General features: G+C 40.5%; 3 protein-coding genes across 3 annotated transcripts; all 3 read left to right on the top strand.

Annotated features, from left to right (window-relative positions):
• Positions 1 to 1360: 1360 nt before the first annotated feature.
• On the top strand, positions 1361 to 7540 carry LOC103361901 (cyclic nucleotide-gated cation channel-like). The gene is made up of 10 exons (XM_008288112.1): positions 1361 to 1449; positions 2558 to 2668; positions 2835 to 3026; positions 3669 to 3779; positions 4359 to 4465; positions 4563 to 5050; positions 5149 to 5427; positions 5579 to 5677; positions 6196 to 6573; positions 7355 to 7540. The coding sequence occupies exons 1-10, from the start codon at positions 1361 to 1363 to the stop codon at positions 7538 to 7540; spliced, it is 2040 nt and encodes a 679-aa protein (XP_008286334.1).
• A 962-nt stretch (positions 7541 to 8502) lies between these two features.
• LOC103361900 (calnexin-like) lies at positions 8503 to 11683 on the top strand. The gene is made up of 5 exons (XM_008288111.1): positions 8503 to 8565; positions 8921 to 8986; positions 10731 to 10850; positions 10933 to 11035; positions 11544 to 11683. Exons 2-5 carry the CDS (start codon positions 8921 to 8923, stop codon positions 11615 to 11617), a joined length of 363 nt encoding a protein of 120 aa, XP_008286333.1. The 5' UTR covers positions 8503 to 8565; the 3' UTR covers positions 11618 to 11683.
• A 1962-nt stretch (positions 11684 to 13645) lies between these two features.
• Positions 13646 to 19866, top strand: fgl1 (fibrinogen-like 1). Its single transcript, XM_008288110.1, has 7 exons — positions 13646 to 13819; positions 15211 to 15379; positions 16468 to 16627; positions 16712 to 16800; positions 17235 to 17323; positions 17817 to 18004; positions 18122 to 19866. Exons 1-7 carry the CDS (start codon positions 13757 to 13759, stop codon positions 18318 to 18320), a joined length of 957 nt encoding a protein of 318 aa, XP_008286332.1. The 5' UTR covers positions 13646 to 13756; the 3' UTR covers positions 18321 to 19866.
• Positions 19867 to 20482: the final 616 nt, after the last annotated feature.

The raw sequence follows: 20482 nt of genomic DNA, 5'->3' as shown, positions 1-20482 counted from the left end.
TCCAATACAAGGACCCAGCCTGAGAATGAAGAGAAACTTTTCAGTCTTAAAATAAGTCAGTTTTTATTTTAATATGTTTCATTACATCTAAAGGTCTCCATTCTCTGTGAGTTGGTAGCAAGAAATTACACCTGACGCTTCTTTGGGAGACAATATTGTTTTGTGCATTAGTCTATAATGTAATCGTAAATGCATTTCTTTAGTGGCAGTTTTGTGGTTAGGCAAGGAGAAAGCAACATAGCACAGAGAAATAATCGGGACAGATCAGTTGCGTTAACAAACCAATACTGTTAGTATGTCAACAGCGAGAGGCAGCTGTAACGCTTGAAAGATGTGTCCTGGGTCTACTTCAGCCAATCGTGTGTGACGTTCAGTCCCAAAGAAACACTTGTGATTTCCCTGAATATGTTTTTTGTTTTGTGTGTGTGTTGTTGGGTTGAATTGCATTTTATTTTAGCGGATTTAGAAACCAGAAAACAACATATTCCATCACTGCTAACCAATCTGTGTGTCAATAAGATGCTGTAGTAGCCAAACTGAGGGACGTTTTGGGATAAAATCCCTCACCTGAAATGATCTGAAACGACACGTCTCAATTCGTGTGTGCAGGTGTGTGCATAAAAACACTCGTGTTTCTCGGTAATCAGGAGAATACGTGCTCACAAAGACACACTAGCAGTTCAGAGGCCACTTCAAACGAGGTTCTTGAATTCAGATGAGCTTGCTGGTGAAAAGAAACACACACACACACACACACACGTGCACACTCACACACATGCACAAAATTTGCAATTAAAACGATGCTTTATTTTCGAGTGCCATGTGATCATTCCTTTCATCGGTTACATTTGTCCACTCCATCCATCCAACCATCCTGTCATATGTGTGTTCGTCCGTCCTTTGAGGTTGATGGCTCGTACATTTATAGAAATAGATGGGATGTAACTAAACCTGTGGCGTGCACGGAACCGATGGATTGAATTTGGACTTGGAGCATCAGGGAATTTTGCAGGTTTGTTGATTTGAACATTCTATCTTTCAGTCTCTCCCTCTTTTGATCTGTTGTCATAACTACTGTACAGCTTGTTGCTATGCCATCAGGTTTCTGTGGTGATGCCTGATACAGGATGACCTCGTACTGGATGACCTTCCTTTTCTGAAAGTGGATCATCATTGTGTATATATGTGTGCGCTGGAGATGTGTGTACGCTCATCAGTTTGTGAGCGTCAGTTGCATTTCATTTTTGTACGTGTCCTTTCATTAAATGACTGTGATGGTCCACATCCGTCCGTCTGACTGTATGTGATTCTTTTTGTAGTGCACAAACTGAACTGAGTCCTGCTGTGGTTTGTGTGTAGGATGACGGGTCCAGTGCAGGATTCTCACAGACTGTCTGTGAAAACATGGACGGAAGAGGAGAGCGACCGAGCCGACAGCACATTAAGCAGGTACACACTCATACTATTGTTCATTATGCATGTGTAATACTGGTATGTGTACATATGTGTAGTCTCCATGTGTTCAGAACTATGAATAAGGTAGTTTCTGCAGTTGGAACCTGACACAGACTCTTCTATTATTTACTTAAGCAGTCATTTGTCTGCTGTTGGCTCTACAAATGTTAGATTGTTACTCTGCTTGTGTCACTCAACTTCCTTTTATTGCATCTTGGATTCTACTTCCAGCATAATGGAAGTTTCATGTAGAGAACCTTGGTGTTGTTTTGGAATCCTCTTTAAATTTAGTTTTGTAGATCAAATTAGAAGTCAATCAAACCCTTCCGTCCTTTCCTTTACAGATCTTGAGAAGGTCTTTCGTACTTTTATTTACCAGCACTTGCAGTTGTTTCAGAATGCCAAAACGAGGCTGCTTGTCTCGCTTAGCCGGCCACTTTTGTAGAAATCTGTGGTTTGGCTGCACCTCTCAATCATTCTGCTGTAGTGGACAAAAACAAATAGAAAAGGATGCGGCTTCAGTTTAAAAATGGAAGTGTTGTGTTGGAGCGTTTGTTCAGGACATGAGCACTGTCGTTAAAATGGATATTACACCAAAAAGGAGCCATCAGAGCTGCCTTACTGCACAATCTACTCCACTCCAAAACATTAGATTTGCAGTGAGGTTACTGTTGTTGTAGTCTGCAGTAAATTGGATTTGGAAAACATCGGATAGCAGAAGGGAAGGACAAAACAGCCTGAAATGAGCAGGCTTATTCCTGCATCCTATATCCAGTGAGACAGACTATTAGGTTCATGACTGGTGCACATAAGCAGGACAAAATATCCCCTCTCCTTGCATCCTTACAGTTGCTGCTTGGTCAGTAGGATTAACTATAACATTTCGTTTCTTGCTTCTAAGTGCTTGCACAGACTAGTCCCAGCATATCTGCCAAAGCTGTTGCACTCCTGTGTCTCATGTCGCTTGCGTAGATCACCAGGCCAACATCTCTTAGTTCTTAGATCAAGAGTGGTAGTTAAGGCTGACCAAGCTGTCTCAGTGCTGGAGACAGTTGTCACTGAATGAGTCTTTTTTGTATGTTTGTCATGTGTGAATGTGTAGAGGACAGTCGGTGTGTGACGACACTTCCTCAGAGCTGCAGAGAATGGCAGCCATCGACAGGAGAGATATAAACTCCCAGAATTCTTTTCGTGGGCGAGGGGCTCTGTCCAGGTAAGCCAGCTGAGAATATACAAAATCATGTCTTACTGTTTATTTAGCGTCACTGAGTGATTGTGCTAATTGTAGTTCTAAAGCTTTTTTCCACACTACAGATGACAACTAATGCAACATCTGCTCAGACTTTAGTCTCGTCATCTTTTTGTCTGTCCGTCCTCAGGATAGTCGGTATGGTGATGACTCTGAGAGAATGGGCTCAGAAGAGTTTGACTGAGGAGAATGAGAGACCAGATTCCTTTCTGGAGCGTTTCAGAGCCCCCCCCAACATGGACATGCAGGCGCCGCCCAGCAGGTTCAGCCACAGCCATGCAGGCTCTGATGCAGAGAACGAAATCAGACGCTCCAGACGGACGTGAGAAAACATTTAACAGCCAAAATACATTGAACCACTGACACATAATCTGACACAGCTGTCAAGCACGGTGGTGGCAGTATTATGCTTTGTGCTGTTTTGCTGTCTGTGGTACGAAGAAGCTGGATTACCTCCAGACACATGGTAGAGAAATGGCTAACTCAGGCTAGAATAAAGGTTTCCGAGTGGCCTCCCCAAAGTTCTGACATAAACCCAATTAAGAACTTGTGGACTGAGCTAACAAAATAAGCCTGTCCCAGAAAGCCAACAAATTTATTTGAACTATGCCAATTTTGTTAAGAGTAGTGATCAAAGATACAACCAGAAACTTGTGGACAGCTACCAAAAGCGCGTAGTTGAGGTGAAAATGGCCAAAGGACGTTTAACCAAATATTATCATTGCTGTATGTATATTATTGACCCAGCAGATTTTGTCATAATTTCAGAGGATCTATAATAAATCTAATAAAGAATCAAAATGCAGGTTGTTTATTGTGACAAAGACGCATGGGTTTTAATAATTCCATGAGTTATAGGAGTCATTGGAAATTCATGACGGCCATGGTCTTTACAAGTGCATGTAAACTTTTATTCATAACTGTACATGTAAATCTCTTTGTCTTTTTTGACTCTTTCTGTCAGGAGGAGGAAGTGTACTGTCGTCGTCTTGTCCCCGTCTGATGATGCGTACTACCACTGGCTGATGGTGATTGGTGCTGCAGTCTTCTATAACTGGACACTGCTAGTTGTCAGGTTGGAAAACAATATTGTGACTAACCGTACTAGTAGCAACTCTAATACTACTTCTATCACTATTGATCAGTTCTACACTTCTACCTCTGAAAGCACTTTTACTGGTACTACAGCAGTTACTGCATTGTGGCTGAAGAAAAAGTGCGCATAGTGATGTTGACATCACCTATGTGTTTCTGAGTGAATCTCCAGAAACATGTCATTAGGTTTACCATTCACCAATATACAGTGTTTTGGAGGGCACTGTTGGAACAAATCATCATGTATTTCACTTCAGAGTTGGTGAAGCCTAACAACATAACTAAAATTAGAGTGAATTTTAGATTTTCATTCAATATTAACTGGATAGAAACTCCAAATAAAGTCAGCGTTGCTACCTATCTGCTGGATGTGTAAATAAGTGGCTGTTTGCTCAGAAGTAGAATATCTTCAGTAGAAAGAACATTGGGCCAAAAGTAATGTAGTGGTCGACTAACTCTCCTTTTTCACAGCTTTCTTGAGGAAAATAGAATACTTTGCTAAGTGTAGAATAGGATGTTTGTTGGTTTTTCCTCTTGTTCATTGTTCATGTGTCTGTAGAGCCTGTTTTGACGAGCTCCAGATGAGTAATGTGCTGGTGTGGCAAGTGCTGGACTATGTCTGTGATGGAGTCTACATCCTGGATATTGCTGTTCGTCTCCACACAGGTACTCAGGAATCCTATTTCAATTAAATATGACTGTATTTGCTTGTGAAAGTTTTATAAATGAGGGCATTGTGTTTCTATTTATCATGTACGCAAAGGTTTCTTGGATCAAGGCTTGATGGTGAAAGATGTGCGCCGTCTGAGAGAAACCTACATTCGAACGTTGCAGTGTCAACTTGACATCTCCTCCATCCTGCCGACTGACCTCCTGTACTTGACTGTTGGAATCAGCTACACTCCTCTCCTCAGATTCAACCGGCTGCTGCGCCTGCCACGTCTGTTTGAGTTCTTTGAACGTACAGAAACGAGAACGGGCTACCCAAACGCTTTCCGCATCTGTAAGCTGGTTCTGTACATCCTGGTCATCATCCACTGGAATGCCTGTGTGTACTACAGCTTCTCCAAACTCCTGGGACTGGGCTCTGACTCGTGGGTTTATCCCAACGCATCCGACCCCGAGTTTGGCTCCCTGACTAGAAGTTACATATACTGTCTGTACTGGTCGACCCTGACGCTGACGACCATTGGAGAAACACCTCCTCCTGTTAGAGATGAGGAATATCTCTTCTTGATATTTGACTTTTTGGTAAGTTCATCGCAATATAACTGATCATATTTTACTTGAATGTGGATCCCAGTTGTTCTAGTCTATTAACACAACCGCTACTGATATTTCTCTTCCAGGTTGGTGTCCTGATTTTTGCCTCCATTGTGGGTAACGTCGGATCCATGATCTCCAACATGAATGCAACAAGAGCAGCTTTTCAAACCCGTGTGGACACACTCAAACACTACATGCACTTCAGACATGTCAGCAAGGTGCTGGAGCAGCGTGTCATTCGCTGGTTTGACTACCTCTGGACTAATCAGAAGACAATCGATGAACAGGAAGTGCTTAGGAGCCTGCCCAATAAACTGAGAGCAGAGATCGCTATCAACGTTCACCTGGACACGCTGAAGAAGGTAGAGATGTTTACACAATGTGACCCAACTGCAGCCACATCTCATTGTCCTTTATTCTATAAATGCTGTGACTGTGGTCCAAGGTTGTGCTTTAGAGTTTTAGGCAGATTACATGCAAACTCCTCAGACATTATTTTGTTTGTGGACCTAGGTGCGTATCTTCCAGGACTGTGAGGCAGGCCTCCTTGTAGAATTGGTGCTAAAACTTCGACCGCAAGTTTTCAGTCCTGGAGACTACATCTGCCGAAAGGTTTGTATGACTTTTACTTGTACCATTGAAGTTAGGAATATTCCAATCCAGCTTTAAAGATCGAGGTTGGGTCTCACTGAGGTCTACCTTCAACGTTGCTCTGAAAAACACATTTTGTGTAGAGATTAAATTTGAATTATACAATTTAGATTTGTATTATTTAGTTTGAATAATGAGGCTTTACAAACATGCTAAATGTACTTCCTTCGATACTATTTGCTTCACTGATTTTTGGTATTTTAGACAACGCATTGTTTCAATCATGCCTGCAGATAGTTTCCTACTTCCTTGCACCTTTTGCCAAACAAACATGGACCCACTCATAAAAACATCCCTCCATAACACTGTTAAGGGTTAAAAAGTTGACAGAATAACTTAATTTTTCCAAGACGGTTTCACTGCTGTTTCCAGCCGACATTGCTATACCGAGTTTTCAGTTGTTTCTTTCTGTTGACAAGATTTTATTACTGTTTAAAGTCCTGATATGCATTCTCTGATAGTTTTTTTTTCTTTTTAAGGGAGATGTGGGTAAGGAAATGTACATAATTAAAGAAGGCCACCTGGCAGTGGTGGGGGAGGATGGCGTCACCCAGTTCGCTGTTCTGACTGCAGGAAGCTGCTTTGGAGAAATCAGCATCTTGAACATCAGCGGCAGCAAGATGGGGAACAGACGCACGGCTAACATTCGGAGTCTGGGATACTCTGATCTGTTCTGTCTTTCCAAGCAAGACCTGATGGAGGCGCTTCAGGAGTTTCCCCACGCCAGGGCCCAGCTGGAGCAGAGGGGGCGGGACATCCTGCAGAAGGAGGGGCTTCTGGAGGAAGTGAACGTGTCTGCAGGGGAGGAGCTGGAGGAGAAGGTGGAGAGACTGGAAACCAGTCTGGACAGGCTGCAGGTCAGGTTCTGCCACTGTGTTTACTGTCACATTTTATGGCAATGCGGGTTTTACGTACACAAAAATAATGGCGCTAACTGGAACCAAAAATGGTTCTTTCCAATGATGTCATGGAGGAATTATTTTTATTTCCATAAAGAAGCTTTTAGCAAGAGTTTATTCTGTAATAAACCTCCAAAAGGTACCTCAATGAACTATTTAAAAAAACCGGCTCCAAAGAACATAGACAGGTTCCTCAAGGAAACATTTACAGGGAACATTTTTGTGGACCCACCTGGTTCTGGTTTGATAACAGCATTTGGTATCAATACAGAGAAGTCATATGCAAGTCATCTGGGTCCCTTTCATTATAACACACTGAATAATTTTGGTTTGATGCTGTTTTTCAGACAGAACAAAATGTTACAAGATGAGATGTGGGAAACTGTGACTTTATTGATGTTTTATAGATTAAATGATTCGTTGATTAATTGAGAAAATAATCAACAGAGTCATAGATGATGAAAGTAATTGTTAGCTGCAGCTCTGATTTTATGCTGTCACCTGCCATCAAAGTAATAACTCCAGTGAAAATGTAGAACCTTAAAGAACCACATAAAGTACACAAAGAACCATCTCCCAAATAAAAAACATTCTTTATCTGGTGCATTAAAGAACCAGAGAACTTTCTGAAGAACCAGAGAACTTTCTGAAGAACCATTTAAGAACCATAGTTTTCCTGTGAGTGCTGAAACATTCCTACTACAGTGATAGTAACTAACATCAGTGATGTTATTTTCAGACTTGTTTGGCCCGTCTGCAGAGTGAGTTCAACTCCTCTCAGCTTCGCCTGAAACAGCGAATCACAGCCCTGGAGCACAACATCACCACAGCAGCCACTGGCAGCGGCTTCCTGTCTGACGCCGACGGCAACGAGAGCGTTTCCGGTGGCGATGGAGTACGAAGTGAAATCAACATCCGGCTCTAATGAACAAAATCCTTTTTTCTCTCCTTTATTGGTTTTCCAACAAGTGTTTGAAACAAACTCTTGCAATTTGTAGTTGTGTTTCATTTGGAAGCTTTCTAAATATCTGTTTGTTAATGTTTCTGAACTCTCAGTTTCATACCACTTTTCATAATTAAGCATGTAATTAAGATTACAAAACAATAAATAAACAAGTAATACTGTGGTTAAAGGAGAAGGTTTACACAACAATTCAAGGAAAAATAAAGTATTTGACAAAATAATCATTCAGACACAAGTGAATATTTCCATGTCTTTGGCCTATTATGTTTTTTTTCCACTAGGTGGCACTAAGATGCATTAAATCATTTCACCTCGCAACACAAATCAGGTGGATCGTTCTGTTTATCTCTGGCAGTATCTCATTCTACCTGAATATAACGCACCCTCATTAACTTAATATCCCTCATAAATACTCAACATTATCACACCAAGCATGTTTTTATTAGTTTAAAGGCGTAGTTCAAAGGTTTGCATGTGCCAAGCTGTTCTCATTTTGTTTTTTCAGGATTAAAATCAGTTGTAAAGGTCATTTGTCATGTCTGCCAAGGTTTTTTCGTTCTTTTCACGCACTAATTGACAAGAATGATGAAGAGGAGGTTTTTCATGTTGACTCCTGATGATGAAACACCTCCTGCTTTAATGATCCCCAATAAAACAACAGAAGCCCTTTTATTGCTTTCAGATCAGAGTTCAATCTGTCTCAGTTTCATTAAAAATACGCTTAATGAGAGCATGACGAACTACAGTTTGAGTGCAGATTGAATTTTATTTATTTTTAAATCTGTGAATCATGTGTGAATGTGTGTATTCTGCATGTGCATGTAAACAACAGTGTCAGACCACCATAATGTGGTCACTGTGTAACTGCAGTTATGTCAGCAAGTGACTTATTGGGACCAAAGTCCAACATCACATGACTCCAAGATATCAGGAAGCGACTTTTAAGGAACTCCAGGAAACTGTGAAAAATCTCTGTGTTAAAAAAGGTAAAAACATTTGGTTTGTTTCTATGTGCTCTGTCTACTTTTGCTCTGAGTTTATTCTTCTCTTATTTCTGATTCCACTTCTCCTTGTAGCCTCTGAATGTTCCTTTTTCTTGCATCCAATTTCATTTAATTTCCTCCTTCCTCTTTGTTTTTTTCTTTTATCTGTCTGTCCCTGTCTAATCATCACAACAGAAGCCATGGTTTTCCCTCATTCAGGATCTTTCAGTGTGGTTTTATCTGAGTATGTTTAGTCCATGCATGTGTACAGGTGCAGTTTATTGACTGTTGCTGTGTGTATGTGGACAATTTGTTTTGTGTGTTTAAGTGAACATGCATAAAATCATTTGTTTCGCAGATGGAGAGCAGTGTTGTGTTGCTGTGCATGATGCTGGGAGTCGGTGTGACATCAGTGTCAGCCGAGGTAACGCTTTCACTGTGTTTTACACTTATTCACTGCTAGAAGTATGAATATGGACACACACAGGGCGTCAAATTAGAGACAAAACCAGCACAAACTCCCTTCGTAAGGTGTTAAAACACCGTGCGGCACCGGAACAAATTTAGTTAGCCTCAGCATTAAATCTGAAAGTCTTTGAAGCTTATAGGGAATCCAAATGTTTTGGATTGTTGGGTGTTTCTGTCTCTGCCTTTGTGAAGCGCTATGAGATGACTTGTTGTTGTAAATATGCGCTATACAAATAAAATTGAATTGAATTGAAATTCTAATCTAGTGAGGAACGCTGTCTAACGTGTCGGTCCAAAATCTCCAGAAGGTGTTTGATCATAATATGTAATCACGGGATAAACGTAATCATTTAGAACCTCTTTGTATTGATTTGCAGTCACTCTTCCCTCCAAGTGGATCCAGCAAAACGCCTCTCACAGCGTAACAGAGCCACCAGAGTGCCTCACTCTCTCTGTGTGTTTTATTCAAACTTTATTGATGTCGACACCAGTAAGATAACATAAGACAACACAAGATAAGATAAACTCTATTGATGCCTCAGAAGGGAAATGTACATGTTACAGCAGCTGGATACGGATGAGCAGGTGGAAGAAGCAAGACAAGAAAAACTACAAAAAGGCTAAAAATAAAACAACATGTTCAGAAGTGTCGTGATGGGTAACGTACCTACATGTACGACTCATACGGTGTGTGGGATTGTCCTTACATTTATGCAGTGTAGTAGCGCTAAAGTGTAATCTTCTGACTGGTCACTTAGTAGTATGACTGTCAACACTTGAAACAAACACCGTCAGTCTGCTATTACAGGAAGATGAGACTGTGAGCTGAAGGATGGTCCACAACTACACAACAACACCTGCTGCTGCTTCACACTTCTGCATGACTCACACATCACTTTATCTTACAGTATAAATGCATATAGGATGAAACTAGTCCTACAGTCAGCATGTTAACTGCAGCTTTTCTGACATTTCTTCTCTTTCTTTTTCTCTTTTAAAACAAACAAACCCCCCAAAAAACTTGTCTTTCTTCTAATTCTACATTTGGTTTTATGGTTTGATCTTTGATCGTTGTCATTTGTAGACTTTTATTTATACAGCACCTTTAAGAACCGAATTCACAAAGTGCTTTTACATAATAAAGAAATACAGCACACAGAGAGACAAAGCAACACAGGAACAGGAACACAACATGTATAAAAGTGCAGGCGAACACTCAAAATATAAAAATACCCACAATAAAAATGACAAAGAACTGAAGGCTGGGTCGCTATTAGAAGGTGTATTATAATAAAACTAGTAAAACTAAAAGACGACATCACAGAAGGAAATTAAGATAAAAGCTGAAGATAAAAGTAGATTAAGAAAGAGAAAAGAGATAAGGACAGCAGGCAGTACCAATATAAATGGAAAAGAAATGGGGCGAAAATCTAAAAGAGAAATAAAAGAGAACATCACTCAAAAGTGAGTCTATAAAAGTGGGTTATAAGGGGTGATTTAAAGACGATGCTGAATCTGCCAGCCTTATTTCCTCAGGTAGGTCGTTCCAAAGCCGAGGGGCCCTCACAGAAAAGGCCTGGTCGCCTTTGGATCTGCTGCATGTTAACATTTATTCCTGTTTATATGCAGTCGAGTGAATGAACTATGGATGTTATTATTCACTAAATGACAGACGGTATCTGTATGTGTTTGTACTGTAGCCGGGTATCATCGAGAGCTTCGTGATATCCATCAACCAGCGTCCCTGGCTGATCAGTGTCTACGTCCTCACTATTGGACTCCCCGTCATTCTCTTCATCAGCTTCATGTGGCCTGATAAGGTGCGTTATGCTTGTTTACGATGTGCGACAGTCAACTATGACAGCTGCAAACAATCTAACTGTGTGATCTGTTGGCATGCAGAGATTCGGACCTCCTGATCAACCGTATTACTACAAGAAGTCTGACGATGCTCAGCCAGACGATCCTGAGATGTCACGCCTGAGCGATTCAACCAACATCACAAGTAATCCACCATTTATAGGTTAATGTAATAACTTTGGAGGTGCAACATCAATACTTATTATTCTCCATAACACTGACATGCAATGGCAAGTCGTATTAGCTGGAAGATTTAAAGAGAGACAGCTCATTATACATTTTATATACTAAAAACACTGTGATACTGAGACAAAAACAAACATAAAACAACTAAAATATCAATAATAAGAATAACGACTAACATTAAGTTCTTTTAGGCCAAACTAGTTGCAAGTTTTGTTTGCATATTTACTTAAATGTCTTTCAATATCATTATTTAACAAGTCTTTACGTTCCTACATATTATGTTAGAGGACAAAACTATAGAATAGTACGTATAGTTTTCTGTTGGAAGTGAACTTTTTAGGAGATTTTTACAGATATTGGCAGGTAGCCGCCTGCTGATCCTTAATTGCCTGCATAGTTTATATCTCTGATTATTAAACCTTTCAAAGTGTGGGTGACAAAACTTGATTGTGAATTTTGTGTTTTAGGACAACCTCGACGAGGAGACGCTCCACCAATTCACAAGAGGAAACATAAAGCAGCATGTCCAATGAACAACTAAACATATTATGGTGTTGCCTCATTAAGTCGAACAGTTAGATGACTGAAAGCTGAAAATCTGTGCAGTCGGGTTATAATGGGTACTACGCAGCATTATATCACACACACACAATCACATTACAATAAAGTGGGAGAAATTCAAGAAGGCCTGCAAAAAATTAAGGATTTAAATGTTCATTATAGAGCATCTGTGTTTGAGATTATGAGACAATGTGAAGCTGGTAACACCACCTGGTAGCTGCTGATGGAACAATTTACCTCAGTCATTCCCAGCTAATAAAATCCTCAATGTGACAAAATGATGTGGTTTAATTACGAATTAGTGACTTCTAGACTCCTGTTTTTGTTGAACTGTTTCATATGTTGTCCCGGTGAAATTTTAGCAAAGTATATACAGGTGGGTGACAAATAAAAAGGGAAGGCCAACATAAGGTGTCTCAGTCAGGTGTTGAGCTACGACATACGACCAGAGCTGTGGTGATTATGGACATGTTTCACTGTGTTTTTGGATTCCTGTTTTCTCTGTGTGTTTGGCTGGCGTTGCATTTCACTGTAAGGCTGGGCGAGGCCGATCAAAGGAGGACGCTCCCTCACTGGAACAGCTGCTCATCGCCTCATCAGTGGACAGGATAAAGCCGTTGGTCACCTGGACTCCTGTGCCAGATGACTATGAACACCATGAGTGGTACATTCAGGCCGTTAGCAGCAGCTTCGAGCTCTTGTGTTTTTCTGCGCTTTATTTCTCATCCTCCACGACCACCAGCATAGAAAACCCCCTCCTGCATCGCCACTGCAACCTGCACACCTGCCTCCTGATGCCCCACACTCCCTGGATTCCCCTAAATAAACCTGTTCCTCCCTTTATTTCCCGTCTCCTCTTCGTTTGGGTTCAGCACACACACCTGGTGGCCACGAGCCATCACAAGAACAGATTCAAGGTGTCTTGGCATTGATCCTCTGAAACTCTACCAGAGGGGTGAACACTGTTTTGATAGAATTGGTGCAGTGCAACTAAATCTGTTGGCTTTCTGGTATAGACTTGTTTCTTCATGACTGTCCACAGGTTCTTTATCGCGTTTAACTCAGAACTTTGGGGAAGCCAGTCTAAAACCTTAATTCTAGCCTGGTTTAGTCAAAACAGCCCCAGAACATAATACTGCCACTGCCATGCTTGACAGTAGGCACGGTGTTGTTGGGATCGTTCCTCGTAGCATAATGGAGCCACCAGATCTCCTCACTGTAGGGGTCAAGGATTTGGGGTTTTCCTTTAATTTGTCACCACACTTCTATTCAGTATTTTCATATATAATTCTGGAAAATGCCATCATATTTGTTATTGCTGAGACTTAAGTGAGAAGATTTATACCAGTTTGTTCCCAGTATGCCAACAGTACAAATCTGTATATGAACTGGAGCTACAGTCATTACCTGATGACTAAAACAATTTCCGTCTTTATCTTCTTTGTTGCTGTTTGTTCACATAAGAAAAGGAATAATAAGAAATAAGACTTCAGAGCAGCCGGTTACCAAACACACTGCATCACAGTCGAAATGCGTCACCGTCTAAAACTGTGTCACGGTCTGTTATTAAAACCCCGTCTCGTCCCAGAAACCTGACTTGTCTCTTTTTTCTTTTTTTAAATCGTGTGAAATCAATGACAGCCACATTATTCAATCAAGTGTCTTTGTAATCCTTTCTCTCCTTGTGTTCCGCCTCCTCCTGCGAGAGCTGACCTTCAGTGGCATTTAACTGCTGGCATTTGAAATGGCACAAAGCTGCTCTTCAACTAAATGACTACTTGAGTTTTTTAATGACACTCACAAAGAACGGAACGACAAGCAGACATGCAGGGATGCGACGCCGAGCAACGTTTGACTACACTTTTTGACAGTCTATCAAATGCACATGTTTGTGGAGGAGTTTTGGCTGGTGTGCATGTGCTCCGAACACTCCCTGCATATTTTGTGTATTTATGACTGTAGAGAATCAGGTATTTGGTCAGTTTCTACATCACCTTGGCTGCAGGTTTGTTTTGTCCAGATGTGGGGAAGGTGTACGGTGTTCTTGGGCAACAATCAAGCAGATAAAGCTCTGAGAAGCTCTCGCCTTTTAGTGTTGTGATATCCAAACAAGAAGAAGATGAGAGGCCCTCTGTTGCTCGCAGGACTGATAATCATCACAGCTTGCATTCAATCTCTGTGTGTAAGTACTTTACAAAGACCTGACCGGGCAGGCTGGCTACGTTGGCTAACTGCTTAAATTCTAAGCTGCAGATCTTCATCCTTTGTGTGCTTTATACTCGTCCAAATGTGTGTGTTTTTTCAAATCTTCACAATGTGTTACCACTTTCTGCCCTCGTGCTTGCGTGTCCCTGTAGTAGATTATGTGGAGCGTTTGGCATGGAGCGACGAGGTTGACGCGAATTTACTCAGAAGCCTGTTCAAACTTTCAGGACTAATTCCAGCAAACGAAACGTTGCTTTTCACACTGTCAAATGTCCAAGCTCAATTTGTATTTAACAACATTGGAAAACATTCAGCAGCACTCGGAAAAGCTAATTATGTTCTGGAAAGAGTAGCTGTTGTTTCTGAGCCTGTGAGCACCACGTTGTAAGTAAAGCAGGGAAGTAATGAAACACTCGTAAACATTTGTATTTCTGAGCGGTATCGAGTGGTAATTGTTCAATAAGATGGTCCTGACCAACTCCCTGTTCAATCCCAGTTGTTGAGCCATCTGTCTGATCATTAGTTTGTGATCACACCACGCCAGTTCTTTGACCTTCTGGACGTTGACATCAGTTTTTTGTTGAGGAATGTCCTGGTTTTGCTGGAGTTTTCCCCCAAGAACTTGATGTTAGTCCTTTGCTGTGATGGAGGACACTTAACTGGAGCTAGAAACCCACCCGTAAACAGAAAGATAATAGGTCAATTGCTTTTCTCGTGCTGTGTTGAGATGCTGAGCAACATTATGATCGACTTCATTACTATGTGGCTGCCGAATCGTGTGATCAGCGACCAATGTCCTGTTTCTTTTTTGTCACACATTGCTGATTATGAATGGGAAGCATGGGAATAACGCACCCCATGGACGCGTAGCATGAAGCTCACTAATTATCATTTTGTTTGTGTTATTGCTGTAAAGTTTCCCAGGAACTGAGACTTCACATAATTCCCCAGAAACATGAAATGTTTTCACACTTTGGTTTCACACAGAATAAACAAGTGATAATGTGCTAATTGCTGAACTTTAAAGGTGGTGGTACACAAATTTTGTTAACTGTGGACAGAGCCAGACTAACTGCTCTACACTGTCTTTAAGATAGGCTAGACTTGGATCTTGAGTTTATGGTCAGAGTAGTATAATGGAGTTTAAACTTAGACTGACTGCAGTGAAACTAATATTCTATGAGACGTAATGTGTTCCGTCAGTTTCATGCTCTAAATGTATTATTTTAGTGTTATTGCAGAGGAGTGTATTCAGTGTTGTTGTGTACTATACTCATACTTTATCTCAGATGTGTGAACGAATATGAATGAAGATTCTCACAAATACAGGAATACAGATACAGCATGTGTGTGTCTGTGTGTATGTAGGCGTCAGACAGTTGCCGTGAGGAGGTGGCTCGTCTGCGGGAACAGGAGAAGCTTCTGAAGGGGCAGCTTCAGAAACGAGAGCTCCTCCTACACAGATTACAACTGCTCTACCAACCTGGCAACAAGGAGAAAGACAGAGTCGACCAGAGCCAGGACGCCCAGTACGCAGGTCAGGACGACGGCCTCAGGGCTGGAAGCAAACATTTGAAAACTAAAAACATCTTGTTTCACATCTCATTGAGCAGAAACAGGAACCAGATAATGTGATGAATACAGACTGTGTTTGTATATCTGTATTCACTTGTGAACAAAAGCTTACATACATTTCAGCCTTGAGTTTCCAGTCACTCCTATAACTCTGACTGTTCCGTGATGGAATTACTGAAATACATGTGTCACCATAAAATGTCATGCTATGTGGTTCCTTCACATATTTAATACAGGTCTCCTGGAAATACTACAAATATGCTGGTTCAAAAACAAACAACAATACTAATGTTTGGTTGTTTTGATGTGTGTTTGGGGTCAATGTCTTGTTGGACCAAATGAGCCCAAGACTTAACCTTCTGGTTGATTATTTTAGGCCTTCCTGAAGAATGTGGAGGTAATGCTCCCTCTTTATTATTCAATTTAATTTGTGTAAAGTAGTTCCAGAGCATAACAGAGTATAATACTGCCACCACCATGCTTGAAAACTGTCAGCATCAGATCAGTGTTTCAGTGCATTTTGACAGCTCAAATGCCTCAGCTTCTCTTCTCCAAATATATTTCTGGTCATTGTGTCCAAATAACTCATTTTTTGTTCCATCTGACCACAGAACTTTCCTCCAGAAGGCCTTTTCTCTGTCCGTGTGATCGGCAGTAAACTTAAGTTAAGCCTCAAGGGGCTACTTCTAGAAGAAGAGCTTCCTTCTTGCACAGCAGCCTCTCAGTTGGCGCTTGACCATCCTGACTTTCGACAGCAGGGGATATCCTGTGTTTTCTTTCTGAGTCACACAACTGTGCCATCCACTTTAATGTTGCACAGTTGATTCTGGAATCTGTAGCCACTTTAAAATGGCTCCATGTGACTTTCCTGAAGTTAGCGATTAACGAACAGTTAACGATTTACTTTTTCAGATTCAGAGTCTAATGAGTGTATTAAATAGGCCATATTGGAAATTCAAAACTGCCATGATATGCCATGGTCTTTGCAAGTGTATGTAAACTTTTGTTCATGCCTGTATTTGTCTATATATATGTATTTTTGTGTGTCAGACTGCTCACAGATCTTCAGTTCTGGCTCCAAATCCAGTGGTTTGTACAGAATCAAACCCAGTGGCAGCCCCTCTCCAGTTCAGGTCTACTGTGATATGAGTGAAGGTGGAGGTTGGACTGTCATACAGAGACGCATCAATGGAACAGAGACATTTAACAGGTGTGTCACTGGTAATTATTCAAGTACACTAATTAAATAATCTGAATTCAAAATCATTTGAATGTCTCTATCTCCATCTATCAGGTCATGGGCTGAATATAAGAACGGTTTTGGAGACGTGGATGCAGAATTTTGGCTTGGAAATGACAACTTGAATTACATCACTGCACAAGGTTAGTAAGACTTCTGAAAACCATTTATTATGTTTTTACCGACCATTTAAAGTTCCTAGATTGACAATATACTGATGTACAACCCATGTATGTAATGTGGAAGGCGGTGCTTATCATCAGACTCTACATTTTCTCTAAGCTCCATGGAAAATTGTTTAGCATCTTTATGCTCATTGTTTTTGTTTAATGGCCTACAACTTTACTGTCTTAGTACTTGATGTTTTCTATCATAAATATAGTTTCCAGCACCATCAGGAAGCTATTTAAAAAAAAAAAAAAAAAACTGCAATAAAGTTTAGCAATTAGATGTGAAACATGCATACCAGTGAGTGAAGACCATCATGAAGAAATTGTTGCTGCTTAAAAAAACCCCAGCTGGCACAGATCCTTCTTGGTATGTTGTTTTTTTTTAAAAGTCCATCTTTCTGTTCCAGGAAATTATTCCCTGAGGATCAGCTTGGAAGACTTTGACGGTAACCAGCGCTACGCCGAGTACAAGAATTTTAAAGTAGCCGATGAAAAGGTATTGATGCTAAGCGGTCACTAAAATGTTGGTAAAAATTTAGATATTGGATGTAGTAGTTTTTGGGTGGTAATATTTGATTCTGCTGAAGAAAACAACCTTAAATCTCACACGTGATTCATTTTGTACAGCTTGTCTTTTAGCTTTCTTGCACAGATGGATGAAAAAATCAAAACAAAGGTTAAAAGCTTGGTTGAAGCTAAAGTCAGAGGCTGGTTAGCTTAGCTTAGTATCAAGACTGGAAACAAGGAGAAACTGCTAGCCCGTCCAAAGTAAAAAAAAAATAATCACATAACTCCCGAGTTCAATATTGAACACATTACATCCTTTAAAAAACCCAAGTGCTGTCACAACAAATCGTAGTTTACTGGTAGTCACATGCAGACGCTACTTCTGAGCTGATCCAGTGGCCTCCTGGATAGCAGCCGGCTTTCTAGGTTTTATTTTTAAGCTTCTGCAAGCTGACCAGCTCTCTATGCATCTCGCTCTGCAGGATCACTACCGACTTACCTTCGGCGCCTACATAGGTACAGCTGGAGATGCTTTGTCTGGTACCTACCAGACTGGTGTGTCAGAGTGGGCCAGTCACCAGGACATCAAGTTCAGCACCTACGACCAGGACAACGACAACTACAAAGGAAACTGTGCACAGGAGGACAAAGGAGGCTGGTGGTTTAACAAGTACGGGATTCATGATGCAAACAGATGCAACAAGATGCTTACAGTCATTCATTAGAGTGTAGATTAAGTATGAATAAATTACAGTCAGAATAAATGGATGCTGTTCACTCTCCCCAGGTGCCACTCGGCCCATCTTAATGGCAGATACTACCCCAGTGGGCACTACAGCGCTGCGACAGACGACGGTGTGGTTTGGTACACATGGAGAGGGTGGTGGTACTCGCTGAAGACCAGCATCATGAGGCTGCGACCCGTCGACTTCAAAATCAATGCCATCGATGACCCCAATCGGATCCAGCACAGCCCGCCTTCCTAATCTTCTTGTCTTGGCATTTAGATTTATGTAATACTTGGTGTAGAATCACATTTCAAACGTAAAAACACACTCTGACAGAAATCTAATCCTATAATCTTCTTAAATTACACAGGAACATATTTGTATGCTAAACACTGAATGATTCCTGATTAGAGGTACACTTTCTGTGTTGTGAGACCATCTGGACGGAAACAAGGCTCTGATTACTCATATAGCAACACATTTGGAATTGAATAACTAAATTTTACTCAAGTTCTGTACTTAAGGGCAATTTTGAGGCACTGACACTTGAGTATTTGTGCTTCCTGCTGCATTATACTTTCCACTTCACTACATTTCAGAAGAAAATATTGCACCTCCTGCTGCACTACATTCTTCTGACAGCTTTACTTTTACAGCAAAGATTTTATACAATAGATAATACATTCAGGTTTTAAAAAGGAACACATAGTTACAGAATAAATCAGTGGTTTTAAACCTTTTCTTTTGCCTCTTCCAAAAAAGCAGTATGCAGTCGGGCTCACATTTCAGATGTCTTTAAGCTGTTGACAGCTTCACCAAATAGGGATTTTTCTCTCTAAATCTCACACGTGGTTTTATTTCAGCAAATGTCTCGCCAAAGATAAAAGACAAGAGAAAAACTACAACAGATTTGTGTATCAGAATTTTGCTTTTTTCGTCTTTCCTTGCCCACTAATCATGTGACGAGCCCTCAAATTTATTTGCTGTCTCTGCAAATAAAATTGGATATTTAGTAGTTTAAAGTAGCTCCACCTGCAGCAGCTACACTAGAAACATGCTGCTGAGACACTGATGCTTCACTATTGATAATCTAATGATATATACAGTATATCCCTCACAGAGACCAAAGCGAATCTTTATAGTCATACTTCGGCTACATTTGGCTGTTAACACTCACATTACCTTTACTTAAGTAGGATTTTTCATGCCGTACTTGTAATCTTGTAATTTATATTGCTGAACTTGTACTTTCGCTGAAGTAAAGGATCTGAACACATCTTCCACTGCTGTAAGAGTAATTTAGAGCATCGGGACTTGTGAAACTCGCTGCCTGTTTTAGAGACATGAATGTTGCAAGAGGAAGTAGAATGCACACACAGCTGTCTGTTTTGGTGGAGAAAAGGGGAATCTGATGTCAGTGAACGTGCCAGACACAGGCAGAAACATTGGACCGAAGGCGGTGAAAGGAGCCATTATCATGTAACTGAAAATGGCTGCAGCAACAGTGTGTTTAACAGTAACGTAAAGTCAAAGAAACACGTCTTCTTATTCTTAAAGCTACAACGGCAGGGATTGTGCTGAGAGCAGCCCTGGGAAATGTCATGAAGATTCACATGTAGAAGATTTTTTTTTACATTCATTGAAACAAAGAATGGCAGAGATGTTACTCGTGGTTTGGGGTTTTCCATTTTGAACATACGCTGTGCTTTGTCTCTCACTTACAGTTTAATGTAGTGGCTGCATCTCCATACACGCTGCCATTTGCATTGATACCATGATTCAAGGAATAAAACAAGGAAATAAATTGTGTCCATTGAATTATGTCATAATGTTGGTACATTAAACGAATACTAACTGGTTTAGTCCAAAAGTTTCCAAATAAATTTGAATTATCATAGAATCAAATGGTGGTTTGTGCACATTTTAGATGTTATATTACAGCAGCACAGACACCTTAAGAAAAAACACATTGAAAGCTATTTGTTGTAGTGGCACTTTACATTTATTTACTTCTCTCCTGTACCCTGTGCTCGCGAAAACTGCATTTTAATGAAGCTAAGTTCCCAATAGAGCTTTTCTCATCTATGTATTTTTCTGTTTCCGTTGTCAGACGACAGAACAAGTAGAAAATAGTGACCGAAACGCAGCCCTATAAGATTCTGCACCGCTGAAATCCTGATTTGTCTGAAAAATTCATCAAGTACACATGAATTAAGTGCAGTGGATATCATGTGAGTTTGGAGATATTTTCATAAAAATCAAAGCTTCCACAAAAGTGTCATGTTGTCAAAAAATTTTATACGAAAATGTTCAAAAATATGTCCCCTCAACAAAATGTTCTACCTGGATTATATCATTATATTAACTTGATAAGAACATTACTGGACATTTCTTTTCTTTAAAGGTAATTTGAACATTTG

This window comes from Stegastes partitus, unplaced genomic scaffold, assembly GCF_000690725.1.
Source record: "Stegastes partitus isolate 25-593 unplaced genomic scaffold, Stegastes_partitus-1.0.2 Scaffold541, whole genome shotgun sequence".
Lineage (NCBI taxonomy): Eukaryota > Metazoa > Chordata > Actinopteri > Pomacentridae > Stegastes > Stegastes partitus.
Note: the sequence above shows the minus strand (reverse complement) of the source record. Positions and strands in the feature narration are given on the sequence as shown.

Excerpts from the sequence above, each read along its gene's own strand:
- LOC103361901 (XM_008288112.1), top strand. The coding sequence starts at position 1,361 with ATGACGGGTCCAGTGCAGGATTCTCACAGACTGTCTGTGAAAACATGG. Across the intron at positions 2,669-2,834 it reads GGGCGAGGGGCTCTGTCCAG|GATAGTCGGTATGGTGATGA; the intron begins GTAAGCCAGCTG and ends GTCCGTCCTCAG. Across the intron at positions 6,574-7,354 it reads CCAGTCTGGACAGGCTGCAG|ACTTGTTTGGCCCGTCTGCA; the intron begins GTCAGGTTCTGC and ends TGTTATTTTCAG.
- LOC103361900 (XM_008288111.1), top strand. The coding sequence starts at position 8,921 with ATGGAGAGCAGTGTTGTGTTGCTGTGCATGATGCTGGGAGTCGGTGTG. Across the intron at positions 10,851-10,932 it reads GCTTCATGTGGCCTGATAAG|AGATTCGGACCTCCTGATCA; the intron begins GTGCGTTATGCT and ends GTTGGCATGCAG. Across the intron at positions 11,036-11,543 it reads CGATTCAACCAACATCACAA|GACAACCTCGACGAGGAGAC; the intron begins GTAATCCACCAT and ends TTTGTGTTTTAG.
- fgl1 (XM_008288110.1), top strand. The coding sequence starts at position 13,757 with ATGAGAGGCCCTCTGTTGCTCGCAGGACTGATAATCATCACAGCTTGC. Across the intron at positions 16,628-16,711 it reads GGAACAGAGACATTTAACAG|GTCATGGGCTGAATATAAGA; the intron begins GTGTGTCACTGG and ends TCCATCTATCAG. Across the intron at positions 18,005-18,121 it reads GGAGGCTGGTGGTTTAACAA|GTGCCACTCGGCCCATCTTA; the intron begins GTACGGGATTCA and ends CACTCTCCCCAG.